Source organism: Chlamydotis macqueenii, chromosome 15 (genome assembly GCF_036417535.1).
Source record: "Chlamydotis macqueenii isolate bChlMac1 chromosome 15, bChlMac1.mat, whole genome shotgun sequence".
Lineage (NCBI taxonomy): Eukaryota > Metazoa > Chordata > Aves > Otidiformes > Otididae > Chlamydotis > Chlamydotis macqueenii.
The window spans coordinates 8,195,542-8,218,297 of record NC_141570.1 but is presented as its reverse complement, the minus strand read 5'-3'; the positions used below and the strand labels follow the sequence as shown (position 1 = coordinate 8,218,297).

Genomic DNA, 22,756 nt, shown 5'->3' with positions numbered 1-22,756 from the left:
TTATACTCTCAATAAGAGGGAGCTTTAGAACAGAAACATAGTTCACCTGTAACAGTGATGGTTTAGCAGTAGCAACACAGGGTGAAGGACTTCCAGCTTTGAATGCAGAGATAACAATTTCTGAATAATTTTGCTATATTACAAAGGTGTCTTGTACGTCTGTTAGGCTACCTTGGAATCTAATCAAGGGGAAAGCACTTTATCTTATCTTAACTGTAAAGCCAACCTTAACAAAAGTATATTTAAAATTCCATGTAACACCAATCCACTACTGTGTTGTTATTTGGAATGTGTTGTTGGTATTAGTCTGCATTTTGCCTGTTCGAGTCTATTGATAAGATTTTATTCCACAACCGCTTTGATAATCTCCAATTAAAAGAATGTTGCCGTTAACTTTCATTGGATTTTACCATTTTGACAGGCTAAAATTTAACGAGGGGGGCTTAAGGTATAAATTCCAATTAAGCAAATGCTTAAGCATTCTACTTAGTCTTTAAGACTGAAAATTAAGGTATGTCAGAAGATTTAATATTTTTTTTTTTCTCTTTGATTTTCAGTGGTCCCAGAGCTTACAAAGTAAAGGCTAGGGATGAAGAGTCGCAGCTCAGCATGAATAGTAGAATCAAGAGGCTCTCAGATGCCTAAGCACAAAGTGGTTAATTTTTTAGAAGCAACACCTTCATCTGCCATCATGATGTGAAGTATCCTCTTTCCCTACCTTTACAATTAACAAGTAACACAGCATCCCTCCAAATACTTAAGACAAATTTCAAAACTGGAAATGGTTTATCTGTCTCATGAGAAAATCACTGAAAGATATGCTGACGAGCTAGCGAGGAGCCTGAATGACCGAGGGGATAGGTAGCAGGTGACTGATATTTGGAGGCTGATGTATTGTACCCAGTGCTTTTTACATTGGCTAATTTGGTCACTATTGTATCCATCTGTAGGGTTTCCTTCTTATACTGTGAGTGTACATTCCTCTGGACAGAGGCTATCCTTCTGTGTGACGTAGGAGAAACCATACTAAAAGTTACTGCTGTTGCAATAAAATAAGTTCATCTCTGGGCTGCTGGTTTAAATCCTGCTCAGATAAGAAGTGATGACGTGTTCTTATAATTTAAGCACCTGTATGAAATGTAGTTCCCCATGGCTGTATGTACTCACCACAGAACTGTTGACATAGAGGGCATTGGCAGTACTACCAGCATTTCATGCGACAAAATGTACCATGGAAACCTGTTATGTTCATCATGAGATGAACATCGCTTCAGGCAGGGTTGAAAGATACACCTGGGAATAGTAAGGGAAAACTGTTCACTGGGTCTACATACTGCTAGGACTGTTAATGCAGTACTTTCCACAAGCTTTCTAATAATGAATTTATCATCATTACAAACCACAGATATTTTAATGTGTTTTATCAACATATGTCTTAAATGTCTAATGTTTTTCATGCCACATCTCAGTATTTTAAACAATGGAAAAAACAGATATATTAAAAACCCTCTGCATGTGAACATACATTTTGATGTCTTTCAACATGATTTCATGCCAAGAATGCATGGTACAGTTTTCCATTTTCCCATTGCAAAAGTCTTTATCTTTACTGGACTAAAAAAGACAACGAATAGACTTAAAAGTTTAGCTTTTTTATTTAGCGCTGTACCGTGGTGAATGCCTTTCAAACTTGTATTTGTATTTCTTTATGGCAAACGTTACATCTAGTTTCTCAGCACTGAAAGCAGAATTGAGATTTTGCTACAGGTGGGAAGCCATAGGAGCGAGGCTGAGGGGGAGAGCTGGAGGGCAGAGGCTTGCTGCTGCTGTGGGAAGGGTGAGTGTTCGCTGTTGCTGCTGCTGGGAACAACAGCTCCCACCTCAGTCCCATGTATTCTGTAATTCCTGCAGCAGCAGGAGCCAACCTGATTTTCAGGGCTTTGTTATTGCCAAAGTAGGCAGTGAGAGCATGGCCGTTTCTTACCCCCTCCTGCTCCCTCTGCCCCTTTAGCAGTCTGCTGCTCTACGAACTGCCTTGGCGGTTCCTGGCAAACCCATAACTATCTGGCAAGTGTGACGTGGTGTTACAGATAATACTACATGCTTTAGGTTTGTGTTTTATAAGCAAAGAACTACTGCTGCTGCAAAATGCCTTGCACCTTTTTCTCTGATGCTAACAACAAGATTCCAGCTTTTGCCACTGAGTTTTCTTTTCTGCATGTAAACAGGAGATTGTGGCATTTATTTAAATAGGAAAAAAAAACCTGTTATGTCAATACCAGCAAATACATGCAAATGCCCACTAAAACAACAACAAAAAAAGCTTCACTGGATCAAATACATTATAAAGATTTTTGGGGTTTTTTTTCACATTAAAAAGTTTTGCCTCATTTAGATGTGAAAGTACTAAAAGGTTGTTTGATTTCTAGAAATTGTCTGCCTTGAATTCTGTGTGCACTTCAGTGAAGATCCAGGAGAATATTTTCCTAGTCAAGAAGACAGTCAGCATTTCCAGTTCAGCTGTTTAAGTCAGATACCTGACTTACCTATACCAACCACTTCAAAAATCTATATGAGCTGAAAATGATCTTCTGTCAATGTACCTGGGAGTGATTCTGTCTGCAACTATGTGAGTCAGAGTTTAGCTTTTAATTGGAGCAGGAGTGAGCTCTTTGTTTTGTGCCATCTGTGCTGTAATTTATTTCAAGCACAAGTGCTTTTAAATAGCTGAACTATTTGATTATTTAATTATTTTATTAAATGAATAATTATGTTAATAACTTTGGCATTGCATTTACATTTGGTCAAAGACGCATCTGTTTCTTACAAGAGTAGTGCAGGAAGGGTAGATGTGGAGCACCCACTTAATGTTGTGCTTATTTGACAGTGAGATAACAAATCCTATTTGGTTCCTAAGATGGTGTGAACATCTTGGATGGAGAGTACTGTAGAAAAGCAATTTTACTTTTGCCAGTGCACCTCTTGTAAAGGTCACTGATGAAAAACCCATTCTACAAAAACTGTGATTTATAAGAGTCCTCCCTCAAAGCTGTTGAAACTGAACTTCTATGGGAAGAACAGACGGGATGGAGAGAAAGAGATGCCGAGCGCTAGTATGCATGGTACGTCATCTGCTCTCCACGTATGTGATCTGCTGTCCACTCACACTCTGGCTCACTTCCATTGCTAAGAGGAAACTGAAATGTGTACACTTTCCTTTTTACTCCTGTGAAACAAACCACAGAACTCCTTAATGCAGGCATCCGTGCCATAGGATACTGCTAGTCAAACAGCTTTGTCCCCTGTGCGCGTGTATGTTATATACAGAACGCACATGATCGCTCTCACTGGAATGCATTAATGGGAAAACTGTCTCACAGTCCCTCTCTTTGCACACCATCAGGATTTTGGGGAAGAATATACTACAGAGAAATGTTGTATAAAGATTTCTTTGATCCTTAAAGAAATGTTGCTGTTGTAGATGTAACGTTTGTTTAAACCAAGCTTAATTTTTCCTATATCCTTTTAGTTCTAACATTTATATTGGAGAATGAAAAAAAATCAGATCAACGCATAAATCTGCTGTTGAATATATATAATGCCAATCATTTTCTTGTCTGCATATTGTGAGAATTGCAGCTCTCCTCTCCACTTGTGGCTGCTCTTGGTGGTTGCTAGGCACTGCCGTATGTACTGCAGGACATACATCCGACTGTTGACAGTCGGACATAACTCTGATCCAGGCCTAGCTCTTCTGAGTGCTGTGAACTGTGTGACAGGTGGTCCTGTCCAGTAGGATTGTACAAGGAGGTATTTAATTTAATTCATTTGATTGGAATAGGATTTTTAAAGGGTTAACAGACAGGAAGAAATATTTTGTTGGCTTATTATTTCAGTGCCTTATACCTTTATATTCAGAAGCACGTTTAGAATAAAGAAAAGGGTTTCTGGTTCTGGACCACTGATAGAGAAAATATCCCTACCACCTGATACTGAGCAAATGTCACATTTGTGGTATCTTTAAATCCCTGAAGATAAGAAAACAACTACCAATCCACAGTGTCTGAACACTGTCTCTGTAAAGCTGGCATTATGGCTGTTGTCAGGTTTTGAACAGTACGTGGAATGTTTGACTCCCAGTGATCTCAATCTGTCACATCCCAGCTAACCAACTCCTATCAGTGTGAGGCTCTAAAGATAGCACTTAAAAAAAAAAAAAGGCATCCTTCTTTAATTTTAAAGTTAAGAAGCCTTTTATGCCGCTTTGTAATCTGCTCAAATACTCCAGAAGCAATTATGTACTGCATGATGGCAGATTTAGCATATCACTTGACTGTTGTCCCTATCTTAGGATCATCACCACTTGATTTATTTTCCCATAATACAGATGGCTAAATTGGAGAGACATGGATTTGACAGATGGACCACTTAGTGGATAAGGAATTGGCTGGATGGTCGCACTCAAAGAGTTGCCGTCAATGGCTGGATGTCCAAGTGGAGACCAGTGACGAGTGGCATTCCTCAAAGGATGGTATTGGGACCAGCGCTGTTTAACATCTTTGTTGGCGACGTGGACAGTGGGATTGAGTGCACTCTTACTATGAACCTCCTGTGAGGACAGGCTGAGAGAGTTGAGGCTGCTCAGGCTGGAGAAGAGAAGGCTCAGGAGAGAACTTGTAGCACCCTTCCAGTACCTAAAGGGGGCCTACAAGACAGCTGGAGAGGGACTTTTGACAAGGGCATGTAGTGATAGGACAAGGGGTAGTGTCTTTAAACTGAAAGAGGGTAGATTTAGATCACATATAAGGAAGAAATTCTTCACTATGAGAGTGGGGAGGCATTGGACGATGTTGCCCAGAGAAGCTCTGGGTGCTCCATCCCTGGAAGTGTTGAAGACCAGGTTGGATGGGGCTTTGAGCAACCTGATCTGGTTGGAGCTGTCCCTGCCGGTGGCAGGGGAGTTGGAACTAGATGATCTTTAAGGTCCCTTCCAACCCAAACCATTCTATGATTGCAGTTCCATCATGTTAGACCAGGACCTTTTTAGAGTCTGCCCACGTGGAAGCAGATGTGAGACCTGCCTCCCAGGTGTGCTAGCCAAATACACCTGGGGTTATTTCCTCAAATGACACTCACAAATAAGCAAGGAATCCAACAGTCACCTGGAATGTGTCAATTGAGCTGGTAATCCCATAGCATTGGCCATAGTGCGCTTACTGGTATTCTGGCTCTTACTGTGTTGTGGCTATAGATACCACATGCTGCTTCTGAGTGTGCACGCAGCCAATTACAGCCTATCAGTCGAGGAATTCGTTAAACTGTGGTACCTTGTTCCCTTGTGATATGTGGTCTTGCTTAGAGAAATAAGTCAAATTTCAGATAATCTCTTCCTCTTGGGTGTTTTGGTTGTTTTTTTTTGTTTGGTTGTGAGGGGGTTTTTTTCCCCTCAAAAAAGGCTGATATTCTAGGCTGGTACAGAACTTTAAGCAATGTGGTCTCTTTATCTCAGTGAAAATGTTTTTGATAAGTGTGTGGGTTTGATTTTTTTTTAAAGCAAGATCTGCAGATACATCTGCCTAGGGAGGCCTTTATTTTAATCCCTTTTGGTCCTGATTAAGTAAAATATTCTCTCCTGTGTCATATGATGTGGGACAGCCTTGTAGACTGCTTACTCCATTGGTGTTGAGATGAGGGATCTGGCTTCCCTTTCCAGTAAGGCAGGAAGGAAACTGGATAGAAAAGACAGGTCTGCAAAGAATAAACACAAACTCCAGTGTAAGTTAAATTTATCTTACTGGTACCCCAGAACATCTGAAATTGTTACTCAGAAACAGTATTTTGTGCATTGTTATACAGCAGGCTTTTAAATGTGGAGACAAATGACAAACATTTCAGAGACCAAAATAAATCTGTGTACCATCCAGGTATCCAGAACTTCATATTTTGGTAAAGCATCTGGTCCATTATCAGACTATCTTTCCAGATCTATCTACTCAGTCCCTAAACAGAGAAATTTTGAGACTAGCTCAGACACCTCACCTGGCCTTGTCTGGTATCAGGACCTGTCGCAGTTCTGTACCACAGGGTATTTTAATCAAAATTCACATCTAGTTCTTTAATTGTACTCAGAAATAGTCTAGAAATGTATTACATTTTTTTTTTCTGCAATGAGCAGCAAGCAGCCAACGTCCATCTGTCTCTTTCTGCCCCTTCCTCTTCAGGATCAGTCTGCTCTTCTGATACAGATTAATAAGGGGATTTTCTTGCCCTCATGATGCAGGAACTCAAGGCATGTTCAGAGCTTACAATCCAAGTGACTACACATTGCAGTATTAAATGGAGGAATTGCGACTGCTGGACTCCTTGCCTTGCTGGCAACAGTGTAACATTTATTATCTAATGTTTTAGCTGGTATTGATTAGCTTTACAAATATTTAACAGTATCTCACTTAACATCTTCTCTTTGGGGGACAAGGAGAAAATAAGAGAGGCCGGAAGTAAATTCCTAGAGGAATAGTGGAAAATACTAATCTGTCACAAATACAATAGGATAATATTTTCTGGTCGTCTTTTCCCCTAGAATTTTTAACCATTGTATAGGAAAGAACTGCATTGATTTCTCAAAGAATAGCAGCCATTGCTATAGTTAAAATCATGTGTTGGTTTGATGCCCAAGCTAAAGCTGCCCTAGGTCATCTTTAACTGGGGCCTGACATGTTTCAATATTTAATCAGATGTCAGAAAACAACTTAGATCACAAACAATTCTGAATATATCCTGCGTGAACTGAGGAAAAGGCTGAGAGAGATGTCAGCTCTCTGCCTTTAATGTATCTATTAAAATAGATTCCAGTTATGCATCTGCCAGTATTTTTATTACTACTTTTATTTCACTATTCATCCTTTTAGAAGTGTTTACATCTAACATATTAAACGTACCTATTTCAATCAAGCCTGTGTCAAACAGCTCATCTGGCTACTTCAGCCAGTGCTCTAAGACATAAATTGTGCTTTCAGACCGTAGCAACCACAGAGGCTGTGCTTACTTAGTTGCATGTTCTGCCCCACTGCTGCAGGCTGTACCGTGGACCTGGGGAGTTCAGTCAAACACTGTCTTCAGCACAAATCCTCCAGGTGCTGGATTTGGGTTCCTAACATGTGTCCTCAAGGACGCAACTTCCTGGTAATTATATCAAACATTATTTGATGCTGAAAGTTTTCCAGTATGTGGTTAGAATAATCAGTCTATTAGAGTTCAGATCTATTAAACTTTTAAAATGTAACATATAACCTCTTAGGGCATTATAAGTGTAAGATAAGGGGTACTATGGAGCTTGTCAAGGAGTTGTATTGCTGTAGTTGTAAACACAGTGATTTAAGAGGACAGGCTTTGATTCCTCATCTCTGAAAACAAGTAAATTTGTTTCTGTCACACTGTGGGTACTTATTAGAAAAAGATAAACTCAACAGGAGGTACTAATCAGTTCTCTTTTCTTTCAGGGAATAGGTAAGCCCTTTAAAGATTTCAGTGTTTATGCTACATTTTAAACAAGAAAATTAAAGATTGCAGTTAGGATATTTTTCATAAATTTTCAAACAATATATAACCTTCTGCTTTGGGAAATTTTCTGTACATGGTGATGTACATCATTCTGTAATAGTAAAGTCTTTATACTATTTCCTCAAACAGGGAGCGTAATAATGTAAACTAAAAGATTTTTAAGAAATACCTTATCCTTTCAGAGATGCTATAAAAAAGGAAAGCACCCCTGTTCCTCTGGGATAACCTGTTATCTGTTTTCCAGTCATTGTAATTCCCATTCCTGTAGGACTATTCATAGAATCATAGAATGGTTTGGGCTGGAAGGGACCTTCAAAGCCCATCCAGTCCAGCCCCCCTGCAAGGAGCAGGGACATCCCCGACTATATCAGGTTGCTCAGAGCCCCGTCCAACCTGGCCTTGAACGTTTCCAGGGATGGGGCATCCACCGCCTCTCTGGGCAACCTGGGCCAGTGTTCTATAACCCTCATTGTAAAAAATGTCTTCCTTATGTCCAGTCTGAATCTGCTTCATTCTAGTTTAAAACCATTACCCCTTGTTCTATCACAACAGGCCCTGCTAAAGAGTTTCTCCCCATCTTTGTTATAAGCCCCCTTTAGAGGGTTATATCTTTGTTTTTAGAGGGTTGTCCCTTTTTAAAATTTAATTCCTAGCTTTGTTATTGTTTGGGGGGGTTGGTTGATTGTTTGGTTTGCGTTTTTTTAACAGAGAACATTAGAGTACTGCCCAAGAGGGGATACCTCTTTGGACTGCACACTGTACAGCTACCACGGTGATGCCTCCTTGAGGTGTAGGGATTCAGCACTGCAAAGAGGCAGCACGCTCACTCACCGAGCCGTACTGTTGCAAGGACTGGTGGTTTTTTTTTTTTTTTTTTCTTGGAAGATTTGCATACTCTGTTAGGCTACTAAACATGAATCAAGCCAATTGCTCGTTTTCACAAAACATGACACTAGGTATTTCATATCCGCTGCTCAACCAGACCAGTGTCTGATGGCTGGAGTAGCCGGCGACGTCTCTCCCATTCATTTTGGGTCCTGACGGGCATCGGGAGCCGCTCCTGGCTGCTCAGCTCTGTTCTCTGCCTACTGCCAGTTAACAAAGGATCTCGAATTTATTCTTCTAAAAGGGCTTCTGAAGAGTTTAAGGCCAAAACAAAAAAGGGACTGTGGCCTACTCCGCCCTCGGCGCCAGACACCCCCGCGGGACCCGAAGCGAGGACTTGACTCGCTGGGGCCCGGCGGGAGCCAGGCCCGGCCCAGCCAGGCCCGAGCCCCGTAGTACGAGGGCTGAGGGCGGCCGTAGGGCCCTGTGCCTCCCCCTCCCCGCCCCCGCCGCTCAGCTCAGGGCTCGCTCGGAGCTAACGGCTCCGCCACCCCCGCGGGAGGCGGCGCGGGGCGGAGGGGCGGAGGCGCTCCCTCCCGCTTCCCAGGGTGCACCGGGCGCGGTGGCTGTCTGGCCACGTCCCCGGGCCACGTCGCTCGGTGCCCGCTGAGCTTACGCCATCTTCGCTCTCCGGCTCCCGGCTGCGCTGCCGCCTCTGCCGCCGCCGCCATGAACATCTTCCGCCTCACCGGGGACTTGTCCCACCTGGCGGCCATCATCATCCTGCTGCTGAAGATCTGGAAAAGCCGCTCCTGCGCGGGTGCGTGCGGAAGGCCGCTGGGCGGGCGAGGCGAGGGGAGGGCGGCGGGACCGGCCGGGCAGTTCCGGGCCGCGGTGCCTGAGGGGAGCCTCGCTGGGGGCTGGGCGCCATCGCAGCCTTCGCGCCGCGGTGGGGGGGTGCTGCCATCGCCTCTGCCGCCCTTTGGGGACCGCTTCCCGAGGAGGGCTCAGCCGAGCCGGGGCACGGGGGCCCACCTGCCCCGCTTGCCCGAGAGGCAGCTGCGGTAAAGCGGAGAGAGGCGGAGGAGATGGGATTGTCGTCCCCCCCCCAGGGCGAGAGGGCAGAACTCGTCCCGGGCAGGTGAAAAGGGACGATCGCTTCTCTCAGCGCGGGGGAGAGAGGGCTCAGCCCTCCTCTTGACCGATCTCCCCCCTAACTCGGCCTCCTCCAAAACCAGCGTGTGGGGAAGCGGGCGGGCAGCCGGGGGGTGAGGAGGAGAGAGCCGCATCGCCCCCTCCGGGGTGGGGGTGCACTCGTGGGAGCGGCGGTTCCCTTAAAGGCTTGACGGGTGCCATTATTTGTACTTTAATCCCCGAGCACCACCGCTTCGGCCGTCCCCGCGAGGGTCGCCCCTTTCTTATGTAACCGCCCGGCGGCGAGCGAATGAATGGGGAGCCGGTTTGGAGGAGGGGAGGGAGGGAGGAATGCGTCCCCGCGGGGCGGGCAGCCTCCCCCCCCCAACCCCTCCCCACGCCGGGGAAAGGAGACGGAGCTCATTTTCTCTCCTTTCCTGGCAGTGCCCGGCCTTCCCTGTGCGCGGTCACTCGGCGGCTTTGAGCGCCGCTCTGGTGCGTGAAAGCCGGGTTTGGTGCAGCGCTGGGAGCAGCTGACTTGCAGTTTGCAGATCCTGAAGTTTCCCTCGCTCTCTGCCTTTCCCTCCGCGCCCTGGTTTGCGTTCGCGGCTGACTGGCGCGCCCTCCTCTTCCCTTTTGTTTTCCACTCTCGCCGCGGTGAGAATCAAACTGTGATTCTTGCCGGGTTTAAGGCTTCTGGGGTGTTTTCTTGTTTGCGTGACCGGCTGCAGCGGCAGGCTGGAGGAGCGCGGTTCCCGGCTGGAGAGAGCAGGCTTTCCGTCCGGATCCCGGCCTGCTCTGACGTGGCAGCGGGAGAGGTGTGGCGGGGTGGGGGGGGGGGGAGCTGGGTCCCGGCCGCCCTCCGGGCTGGGCCCCGGGGAGGGGAGAAGCCCCGCTTCCCTGCCAGCCTGGGTGAGAAACGCCTCTTCTTCCTCCCGTGTTCTGTACCTGCCTGCTGGAATTCCGCGCGAGGTGGTTCGCTTTTCGGCTTCCAGTGTACGGTGTGGTGGTTGGAGGGAATTGCAGGCAGGTCTTATAACCGCAGCATAGCTGGTTTCTTTCAGAAAATTAGGGGGAGTTGTAATTCAAAATGGGCGTTTCAGAGCTCTGTGTATTACACGGATCAGGCCACTGACCCTGGAAATATCGTTTTTGCTGTGGACCAGGGTTTGACTCTAAGCTTGACTTTGCCTTCTTTTCATTGAGTTGCTTCTTTGTTAGTAAGAGCGATTATTCTTGAAATCATGTTGACATGAAATATTGTTCAAATATCGAGTTAATCCTTCAGTTAAAAGCATGAAGAACTAGTTAAGCTTCAACCTGAAAGAACTGAGAATGGGGAAATGAAAAAGATTTACATTACAGGTAAGAGGAAGTAAAGGTTCTGTGTGTTTTCATTTCAGGTCGCTTTTTGTTAATCACTTCATAGTGCAAAAGGAAAAAAAAAGTAAATTAACATCTTTTGGTTTTAAACACACTCAAAGTGAAGACTTCTTAACTTTAGAAAAGAGCTCAAGCAAATGACTCCATGATCCAAATGCAGTAATAATGCAGAACTATTGTTTCTGAGGTCACGGAGTGCACGAGCTCCTTCCTAATGAATTTTCCTGGCTCAGGCTCTGTTGGATCAGGAATTCTGTCTGGATCTGGCAGGAGAGGGCCTGGCCTTCTCCAGCTCTTCTGTAGTGTTAGTCATCTGCCTTACTTGAGAAATGCCGTCAAGATTGCAAGGAAAACAGAGTTAATGATCTAAAAATGAAATGTCTTTTGCTGTCTGAAGAAGGAAAATGAGAAATTCTAGTGCAAGGCTAAAATTCAAATAGGTTTTTAGCCAAGAGGCGCTTGAGTGACCTTTGGACGTGAGGTTATTTACACAGGATGATACAATGTAACCTAGTCCCATCTTTCTGCTCAAAAAGTGATCTAATGTTTTCCTTAAGTCAGTTGTGACTGAGGATCTCTGTTACTAGGGGTTTATTCAGAAGAAAGTAAACTCATACCAATCATCATATTTGGTACTGCTTTCTCCATCGCAGACAAGTAAATGGGCCTGTATTACATAGGGCCCTCAGCTCTTCCCTTTACCAAATTAGCCAGCGTCCTCAAATGTAAACATATATGCATGGGCTCTTTCAGTAGAAAATGTTTGCTTAATTAATTTTCCTCAGAAAAAAAAAAAATGAAATGAAGATGCGTTTGTCTGGGATAGTTTTTTGGTATTGTCCAGTTCTTCCTGAGTAAATCCGGATCCATGTTACTTCTATGAGATCAGTGTCTGAAGCCTAACAAGTTTGTCTAGAATGAGAAGAGCACCTCAGAGGAGCATGGGATTTTATTTTGGGGGCTCCATCTTGTTCTTATAGTGGTTTGTTGTTGTCAGTTGTGATTTCTACTAATAAAAACTTCATAAATACGTATTCGCATAAAATACATTTGTAAAGTGATACACAAGAGTAACCCCTAGTTACCAGTTAATGTTGAGCTGCTAAATGCCTCTTATTAGTGGGCTTTATGTGATTCCTTTATGTTGTGGATTTATTAGAGCAGTTTATAAATTAAATAAACTTAGACCTCATGGTTATTGGTGACTAAGGAAACGTGGGCAAACCAGCTGCTGCTTTAACTGTGCACTTTTGAAGCAGTAGAAGCTTAGAAAATAAATAAAGGCTTCTAACTGATTTCATGGATCACAGCCTACAGTTTAGCAGAGCTGGCAAACCACATGGTGCCGACTCCTCTCTTCTGGTTGCATCTGTGTCTGTCTGAGGCCTTTGTTCCAAGAGGAGCTGAGAGGCTTGTAAAAGCAGCTGGAAACGAGAGGGAGACAGCCTGCATACCTCTGCTGCAACCTACTGTTTCTGAAGACACCTCAGTCCCCGTCTTTCCTAGAAGTGACTCCTCTAATTGAGGAAAATAGGTGAGGCTAGGATAATTTGCATTATGAAGCAGTCTGTCTTTTCAGTGTTTGACAGACTTTTTTTTTTCTTCACGAATTTAGTCAATATGTTACAAAGAGAACAAGGGGACGGCAAATCAAGTCAGGATTTCAGAGCTGGCAGGGAAACAATTTATTTTTTTTTTTTTTTTTTTTGCGTGACTGGTTATTTGAGTTTCCAAATTTAGAATTTGGAAAAATGCTTGCCACTCCAAGTAACAGCCTAAAAATAATTACTAGAAGCAGTGGAGAATGTAGCAGGTAACTTCATTATTGGCTCTATGTCATAATTAGGAAATTGATGAGACTTGAAGAATCCTGTGCTTTCAAACATTTTCATGTTCAGGCCGTGTTTTCTAATCCATTTTAAGTGAAATTAGATTGTTTGTGCTGTGAATTACTGCCTGAAAATTGATTTGCTTTTCTCAGTGTCATTTGTCAAGTGTTAAAGGTGACCTGCCGTGGCAAGGCTGTCAAATTATATACCGAATACTCAAAAAAAGTAGTGTAGATAGTAAATGTGTAATACTTTTGTTAGGTAGGGTAGCTGTCTCATAATTTTCTTTGAATCTACTGTGGACCAGATCATAGGCTATGTTGAAGACTTCAGACATAATTTTGCTATAGGCTGTTGCCAATTTGTCTGTATTTTCTCAAAATATGCCACTTTAGATAGGTTTGGAATTTCTTCTCCGTCTCTCTCTCCCTCTCTCTCTCCACTGCCCCCCCCCCCCCCCCCCAGGAAAATTTCACCTTTCTCAATTGACAAATTTGTATTTAGAGTTAGGTTGGGTTTTTTAAATTGAAAGTACAGGATTCTTAATGTTAGTATTTTATTAGCAGAAAAAGAAATTGTGGTCCTGTGACTGATATGGACTTCATACTGAACAAAACAACTTTTTTTTTTTTTTTTTTTTTTTTTAATACTTCAGAAAGTCTGTGAAGTTTCCAGAAGTATGGACTGTCTTTCCGTCAAAAAAAACTTAGGTTTGTAGATTTTATGGTTGTGATGTGCAGCTCATAGTTAGGAAGTAGCGTACACACTCCACAGCCAGGCTGATTGAATGCCTCTGGTGCTGCTTATCGCTCTTCACGTAACTCACAATAGCAAAATGAAGTTGATGAGAAATTACAACAATTTCAGCTCTGCTGTCCTCCCTGACTGTGAAAGTCACCTGAACTTTAATTCAAAAGTTTAATGCTATTGCTTTTGGGCTAACTGGAGTGCAGCAGTTGAAGGAATTTTTCCATGTGTGAGGATGAAAGAAAAGTGAGAGGTTTGACTCTTTGAAATTTGAGCCCAAAACTTAGGAAGAAGAAATTAAAATGTGCTTATTTAGCTCAAGAACTAAGTAATGTTTGTGCGAGTAAAAGGAAAGGGAGAAGAGGAGAGTAATGGCAGTGTAGTCTCACTCACTATATTGCAGTTACCAGCCACAAGCCAAGGTCAGTGCTGTGGCAGGTATATTGATATTTTTCCTAAAGTTTTGAAATGCATCAAATTCATGTGACAGAGCGTTTAGCTGTTTCCTCCTCCCATTTTGGCTAGTGGTGTAGATCTTACTTTTTCCAAATTTGCCATAGGTCTTTGATTTAAACTTTGAACCTTGCCTAGTCTAGCCTACTTAACTTGAAAATTACTTTGAACTTGGCTTTAGGATGTGTTTCAGGAACATTTGACTATTCTAAAGATTCAAAATTCAGTGTAAATACTGAAAGCCTTGATTAAGAATTACAACTTTTGGGTCAGGGAGGAGGTGAGGCTGGCAATGGCATAGAGGAGTTTGTCAAATGTATTACTTGTATTTCTGTGATGATGCATTCAGATCCGAATGTGTAGCCGTGATCAATAATGAATGTATCTTACATGCTTTTCTTGCAGTTCTCAGTTATTTACTAAAATAAAATAGCATGCTAAGTAATTTAATATAACTGTATGCTGTAGCGTGATGCTGTACTGTAATCTGCCCAGGTGGATTTCTTCGTCCTATAGATTCTGACCTTAGGACAGCATTGCTTGTTGAGAGGTTTTATTGACATGAGAGCAGCTCTGTCAAGAGCTGTCAAGTCAGCGAGCACACCTGGGCTGCAACTGAGAGTGTTGCTTCAGTTGTATTTGCAACGTAGTTCTAGTTCAAGAAGTGTCAAATGTATTCGTCCTCTAAACTTTGGGAAGCGGTTTATGTGTGATTTATGGAGGGTTTCTGTTTTGTTTTGTTGATTTTTTTTTTTTTTTTTAATACTTACAGCTTTTGTTTTGTAGTTTTATAGTCTGCATAAGTGGCAATTGCTGTTGTTTCCTGTACTACAGTTGCTTATGGGCAGTTGGGTTGTTCTGCAGGTAGTACGTTAGACTCACCTTATAGATATTTCACGTATGAAAGACGCAAACAAAAATCCTTTTTAATTGTTACTGTTTCAGCCTTTCCTGTGTTTTATATCTAAACATAAAGTTTCTTCATCTGGGGCAGTTTATACAGTGTTTCTTAAGCTTGAGTGAAGGAGGAGCTCAATAACCAGAGCAGATAACCTTTCTTCTAATTACTTTATGACACTCTTAATATAAGCCTTTCTCAGAAATATCTCTTTATAAAGGGACAAGGATTTTCAGCCTTCCATCATAACCAACTCCTAGAGAATATTTTTCCCTCTTGTTTTTTGAACAATATTTGCATGCTTAACTGAACAGATTCAAATATTTTCACCCTGGATGACTGAAAACAAGAGTAATTGGAGTAACAAGATAGAGGCACAGGCTAGGTTGTTTTGTCCCCCTGCTGTGACACCGCCACCTAAGAATTATGGAGTGATGCTTGACCTCAGTTTTCAGAAGCTTTTAGTGACTGATTGTACAAAGCTTTTATTGCTTCTAGCTCTGCTCTAGTGGCTGAAGTTAAGTACAAACAAATGTTTTGTTGTTGGGGCTTTGGCCTAAAATTGAAAGTTACTTTGAAGATGCAATGTAGATGTCTGTCATTTTGTCTCACTTCGCTCTTTTTTAAAATTTTACTTTGTCCTAGTGCATAGTAACATCTGGTTTTGACTGATAATTTTTTTTTTCCCCACCGTGTGGTCAATCAAGTTTCTAAATTGAATTGCCTTATGTTTTAAAATAGATTTATTCCTTTAAAATCACGTTATTGGTGCTAGTATACTTTCTGATTATCACTGGATCCGTCATATCTATTGCCCTTGTACCTTTCTAGCTATTCAGCATCCAGAGAATGTACTGAGGCATGTGGCAGCACTCAGAGTTGAAAGCTAACGCAGCCTTGCTGCATAGTGCCCAATGATAATGCAGAACAGATAGTGTAATCTCCAAAATATCGCCTGCAAGCTGTCTGCTGTGAGTAACTTATACATCTTGTGCAGTGCTAGCACCTTTTCCAGTACAATGGTGTACAGGTAACCTGCATTCACACTACTGAGATGTATGGACTTACAGTTCTGTTTGTACAGCTTTGTTCTGGAAGCCTGGATTTTGTCCTAACTTTGTAATCAACTTGCTTAGAAATAAAGGATATATCCTTTTTCATCCTTGGCATCAAGTGTTTTAAAGCACACCATCACTTTTTGAATAATTAATTATTTCCTTTATCACTTTAGGTATTTCTGGGAAAAGCCAGCTTCTGTTTGCACTGGTCTTCACTACCCGTTATCTGGACCTCTTCACTTCATTCATTTCATTGTATAACACATCTATGAAGGTAGAGTATACTGAAGAGTTAGAAAAGCTAGTAATGTTGTATGCAGAGTGCATAACTTCATTAATAAATGCCTGTTTAAATGGCCCCCTGCGCAGTTATTACAGAAGTAAGTTCTAGATGGGCTTTTGATAAAGAATGTGGAAAATGGACTCAAAATTCTACTTTTTTTTTTCTATACGCTACATGCAATTTTTTAAAACTGTTTTTTTTATGAGAACTGTGGACATTTAGAGCAGATGCCATTTTGGTTATTGAAAATAAAAGCTTTTGAAATAATGGTTCAAATAAATTGTATTTCAACTGGGACATTAGAGCTTAAGTAAATCTCTCTTTATCCACTACAAGGGAAATTAGTATTCAGAATGCGTTGCCAGAACTGCAGCTAGTGTCTAGTCAGAGGCTGATCAAAAGTTGTCAGGAGTATGCTTCTAGGAATGTAGCTTCCATCACATTCTGCCACTGAATGTTAGTGAGCCAAAATTTGGGTTTTTTTACTTCTTATTTATTCCTGTAATTCCTGGTGCTGAGTACAAGAAAACAAAGCAGTAGACTGGGAGAGTGTAGCATATTTGTGGCACCAGTACAGATTGGTGCATTTGAGGCACCAGAGCAGGCACCTTTTAATCTCTGTGTTCTTGGATTTTCTTGATGCTTTTCAACTTTAGTTCAGAGAGGACTACAACTTTGCCAAGAGGAAAAATCAGAGAGTCAACAATGCAAAGTGTACTGAAGAATTGGTGGAACAGTACTGTGAAATAAAATTTTAGATCTTAAGCCCACTTAACACTGTTGTCTTCTAACAAGTCAAATGTATATGCCTAAGTTTTAATATTAACAGTCTAGGTGAAGAACTGTGGATTAAGTGAAATATTCTTGAAACACAACCTTTTTTCCTATGTAATTTCTGAGAATATTGAAAGCTACTGTTGCATGCACTAAAGTGGCAACTAGGTTTTTTGCAATTTATTGATTGATTGTGTTTCAGGGTCATGACCATGTCTTTGTTCTACAGCTCTTCAACCCAGAAAAGGAATGAATATGGGAAATAACACTTGTGGTACTCAACTTCATACTTAACTGAGTCTTTCCCATAATGGAAGAGTGGTTCTTTGTTCAAATCCAATATTAACTTGCAAAATGGAAGCCTTTGTTACAGTTCTGAAGGTTACTGCTTAGAGCAATTGTTATATGTAATTGGCTTTTCAGCCCATTATTGTAGTGCCAAGGCAAAGCTGCTTGAGTGTCCCGGCACAGCTGCTTGTCCTGTCTACGTATATTCAGGAGTATATAACGTTAGACAGCTGTAGAGAACATGAACTGTTGTACAAATAAGCTTACCCAGAGCATAACTAGATGAACTTTCTAATCTGAGGAAAATGCTTTAATTGGCAGCAAAACAAAGTTGTTAATTTCTGTAGAGTTAGAATTTTCTTCAGTATTTTTAGAGAAACATTGAACTAAGGTGCCAACTTGCAGTATTTCTCTGGCAGTTGTCAACAGATATTTAGGAAAATTACTTTCTTCTGTGTTCCAGGAATATATACAGACATAGACAAATTAGCACTATCTCCCTCTCTTAATGGCCTGCAGACTGATTGCAAACTGTAGCATTCTGTATCTTACAGTTTCTTTTTCATGGTACCTGTTTCTGAGTATTGGATGCATTTCTGCTGGTGCACTCTGCAGTCATTTTTCTACCATTCTTTTATTTTGGTATCTTTAAAAATGCAAAACTTTTGAATGTCCCAAAACACACTATAATTGTCATGAAGAAGTCTTTAATAAGGAGTTGGAGTTCATTCACACTTAGTGTCTATGACCATACCAATTACAATTAGTTTACACCTGTAGTAGGGATTCCCTGCATCTGATACGCTGTCTTGTGATCCTTTATCTCCAGTCAGCCAGGGTCCTAGTGTAGTAAAGTGTCTTTGGATTCTGAGCTCCTTAATATACTGTTTCTAGCATTTTGTATCTATGAGCAGCACTTTTAGTGATTAATAGCATCTGCAAACAATGGGTATTTAAATCTGTTACTTTTCACTTGTAAAGAACTGTATTTAATGTGATAAATGTTTTGGAATACTTAATCTTTGTGATGAAACTGAGGCAGAAGCTAAACTACTTCTCTAGTCTACTGTACTACATCGTCTCCAGGGCAATGTGAGCTCTGTCCTGATGACGGCAGATTGACCTGTAGAAAGTCTTGTATTGTGTCTGATTCTGTTTTCTCATCTGTAAAATAAGGCTATTTGCCTATTCCACGGGGAATAGCTGCGAAGTCTACTGTAGCATAATGATTAGAAATGGTAATGACATGAACTGAAATTGAAACTGAATTCTGGTTCAGTGCTTCTAGCAGTCTGTTAGTTTTGCAGGTTTTACGGCCTGTTGGTCGGTGGAGAACAGTGGCCACTTGCCACTCTTCAGGTTCTAGAGATGTTTAAATGTCAAAATCAAATCAGCTAATTTGTAATATGTTAATAGGAGTGGGGCTTATTGAATAGGTTTTTAAATGCCATGTGAGGCACACCACTCCCAGGCTTTTTGAATGTAAAAAGACTCCTTCCAGCATTATTGCATGTGGGCACATGCACACTTTTAACCTAAATGTTTTCAGCCAGTGCTTCCCCTAGCAGAAGGGATAATCCTTCTCCAGTCAGTTCCTTAGTCCTGTCTACTCAGGAAAGAGTCTTTAAAGAAACTTTGGACAGTCGCTTCAGCCACCAGCAAGGTGATGCTTTTAAAGCAACAAAACAAGTAGAGCCAGGAGTAATTGGGTTTGAATTATTACTTTGCTGAGAAGAGTTAAATACCACCACATAGCCTGGAACTGCAAAAGCATGTAAACAAACAGTACAAACAACCAAAAAAACCAGTATTTATTCCTCTTAGTGCCTGGGAATATCTTTGTTCAGTGAGTTTGATCTAATCCCGTGACCTCTGTAGGTTGTTTTATTTGGTGGTTTGTTTTTTTTTCCTTTCCTTGCTCTTTAGCTTATCTACATTGCTTGCTCGTATGCCACTGTGTATCTGATCTACATGAAATTTAAGGCCACCTATGATGGAAACCATGATACGTTCAGAGTGGAGTTTCTGATAGTTCCTGTTGGCGGGCTCTCATTTCTTGTCAATCATGACTTCTCTCCTCTGGAGGTGAGTTCATTGTGGGCAGGAGGTTATACTTCTTTTCTCTAAAATACTTAGAACATGAAGATGAGCGTTTTTAGGTTGATTGAGGAATGTTTGGAAGATGCCTTTGTTTAGTAGCTTCAGGCTAATCCTGTTTCCTTAATGGATCTTTACAGTGTAGATTTCTGTGAAAACTTAAGGCAGTTCAGGAGACCAGCATTGTTATCAACATTGGTTATTTTATTAAGCAGAAGACTATCTTTTTCCCAGTATACCCTGATGTTTATATTAATTCAAAAGTATCTCTCCTTTTGTTATGTTTTTTAAAGAAATGCCCTAGAATGCAGTTTGTGAATAGTTGGTGCCACCTGGTGAAAACAAAAGGAATTTTAATACTTCCTAAATTTTGTAGAATCGCAAATGATCTAGAGTATTAGAAATAATTGCATTGTATTTGAAATGCAGCTATGCATTTTCCTATCAGAAAAATTATATTAAAATGTAATTATAGAGAGTTCAAACAGGTAATCTTTCCCACAAAATAGAGAATAACTGTAGATGCTTATTTTAAGTGGACTGAGCTGCATTTTTGTATTTATTGGAGTTAAATAATCTTACTAGAGAGTAAATGAATTTTAATTACAACACTTTGAGACATTATTTTAATTTTTTTTCTATATTAACTCATTCTTTAAGCCAATAGATTTAAAAAATTGGAAGAACAAGGGGGAAAAATGAATTAATCTTCCCTGCAGCTTTTCACAGCACCAGCTCTGTAAGCTGTACTTCATGGTACTATGAATTCTGAACTGAAATATACACATAAGTTTCCTCACAAGTAAACCTATGTCTGCCAGCTCACTAGACAGCTGGTTTGGAGAGTCTGTTGTCTGCCAAGAGAGTTATTCCCTCGTACCATCCCATGGTTGATGATGAAGCTTTTGCTTAGTTTTTCCTGTACCAAGGATAGTTTGCCAAAATACTGTACCTGTTTGTAACGTTATTGGAGAGTGAAATGTTAGGCCAAGTCAAATGTCTTCTGTGCTTCTGTTATCAGTAAGACACTTGAATGTACCTGTGGGTTTTTTTCCTTTCAGATACTGTGGACCTTCTCCATCTATCTTGAATCGGTTGCTATTCTCCCTCAACTGTTTATGATCAGCAAAACTGGGGAAGCAGAGACCATCACTACTCACTACCTTTTCTTCTTGGGTCTGTACCGTGCCTTGTACTTAGTCAACTGGATTTGGCGCTACTATTTTGAGGGATTTTTTGACCTCATAGCTGTTGTTGCTGGTGTGGTCCAGACCGTTCTTTACTGTGACTTCTTCTATTTGTATGTTACAAAAGGTAAGTAGTGCAGTAACTTCCAGCTTCAGGTTGCGGAATGCAGCAGTTAACATGTTCGTAGGGATCTGCTGTATTAACATTACTAGGTTGTTAATTCTGTGTGCAAATTATTGCTGAAATCTCATCAAGTTCACTTTCTGCTAGTGTGGGGCATTGCTGAGGATTGTCTTGAGTATGGATAGAATATAAATGTGTTAATGGTCTGATGAACTTAATTGACAAATTTAAAATAAGGATGGCTAAATACATGTTGCTGTTGTCTTCCATTGATAAACATGATCCTCATGCTTCTCCTGACAACGTACACTGTTTTGTGTGGATTTCACACTTACAGACACCTTTCTCAGTGTTCTAAATACCTAAAGAGTCTGAAGGATTTTGAATGTTTCTGTTTATGCTAAGGGTAGAGGCAGACATTTCTGCTGGGTGCGTTAGTGATTCTGCAGATGTTTCTGCTGGGTGCGTTAGTAACCCTTACTCACATTCCAGCTTCCGTCATATAACTACAAAACTATATGGGGGTGTGTCATTTTAGTCATAACTCTTAAGAAACCACAGTCATAGGTTAGTTTGTCGTGAGGATGAAAAATGAAAATTCCAGGGTGCCAGGAGAGGGCAAGACTGGAACAGTTGTTAATTTGTTATAGTTTTACCAGCATATATCGAAAAGAGAAAGGCAAGCTTGGGAGGACTGCACTGCACCGATTTTGTAAAGAAGTGATTCTGTGTGATAGGTTTTAGTCCTTTTGAAGTTTTAACAGTATGTGCTTCTCCTAGATTACACCATTGTTTTGCTAACTGTTTTCTTTCCTGCTTTTCCTCATAGTACTCAAGGGAAAGAAGCTCAGTTTGCCAGCGTAAGTGCCAAAAATACCATCACCAGCATCTGTCCTTTTGGATGCTTGGACAGAACAATCCTTATCACAAGCAAAGGCGAAGATGCTTGAGACAGAAAGTCAGAAACACAGCTCTTTATAGTGCAGGTAGTCATCAGCGGCTCTGTAAGAACGGAGGAAAAACAACCAGCAGATTTCTGTTTGATGCATCTTGCCTTTATCTTTTTTATTACTATGTATAAAGATTTTTTACATAAAGAAACTTATACTGTATTAATAAATTCAGTGTATGGTTTCAATTGGAATAGTTCCAAAACTGAGATTTTTGTGAGATTGTTTATGACCAGGAACAAGTGCAAACTTTTTTTTTTTAATTTTCAAGAATTTCTTTGAAATGACTGATTTTTTTTTCTTATTTTATTTTTTTTTTTTTTTTTCAGTGCACAGATATGTGCATCCTTGATGGATGGTAGTCATCTGTTCTTTCCCTTTGATTCAATTTTCATTCCACTATATTTATTTTTTCCAAAAGGTGAATATATTGTCAACTCTAAATCTGAAACCACCGATGTTTGATGTGATGTGCTGGTGCCCAGTCTTTGTGCCATCTGCTGACATGGAGTTCCTATTTAAAATATATGTTGGTGCCAGAAGGGGAACAGTTGCATTTTGTAGTTGTTCCCCTTCTAAAATAGGCTGATGGCAAGAGGACAGTAAGGAAATCCCTTGAGGCCGCAAGGATGGGCCCTTTCCTGTTTTGCCATGATGTTTGGGAAGGTCATCCCAATAATGAAAGCACTTGGCAGCGCAGGTCGTGAAGGGTAAGAGATATGGTTGTGTTGCTTAGTGGCAAATGTTTGTGACTCTACTCTTTGTTCAGGAGAAGGTTAAATATCATGGATGTACAGCCCTGCTACACCATTGCAGCTATAGAAATGGGAGACTTGTAAGTTGTTGATTACAGTAATCTGTAGGTGATCATTTTAAACAATATCTACTTTTTTTTTTTTAATGAATGCTTTATAAGCAACTTCCATGTTCAGCTTCAAGTGGTTTTTGATGTCACTTTTGGACAATTATTTTTTTTTATGAACTTTTCAAAATCAGCAGCACCAGTTATCATTCTTTATCATTTAAATGATTCCCTTTTTTTACTGAGCTGTTGCATGATTTATCCTGTGTTACCATCCTCAATAAACACTTTATGAAATGGTGAAAATGGTGTGGTTTTTTAATTCCTGAATTAGAGTTTTCTGTTAGCCTGAGACCAGATTAAA

At 41.1% G+C, this 22,756-nt stretch overlaps 2 protein-coding genes across 2 annotated transcripts in view; both read left to right on the top strand.

Annotated features, from left to right (window-relative positions):
• The window catches only part of OTOA (otoancorin), a 36,208-nt gene extending 34,684 nt beyond the window's left edge, over positions 1–1,524 (top strand). Inside the window, exon 29 of the mRNA XM_086759854.1 lies at positions 558–1,524. The gene's annotated coding sequence lies outside the window, so the exon portion shown is untranslated. The remainder of the gene's footprint in view (positions 1–557) is intronic.
• A 7,497-nt stretch (positions 1,525–9,021) lies between these two features.
• KDELR2 (KDEL endoplasmic reticulum protein retention receptor 2) lies at positions 9,022–22,698 on the top strand. The gene is made up of 5 exons (XM_086760003.1): positions 9,022–9,205; positions 16,061–16,161; positions 19,159–19,317; positions 20,391–20,643; positions 21,470–22,698. Exons 1-5 carry the CDS (start codon positions 9,115–9,117, stop codon positions 21,502–21,504), a joined length of 639 nt encoding a protein of 212 aa, XP_086616129.1. The 5' UTR covers positions 9,022–9,114; the 3' UTR covers positions 21,505–22,698.
• The last annotated feature ends 58 nt before the right edge of the window (positions 22,699–22,756 follow it).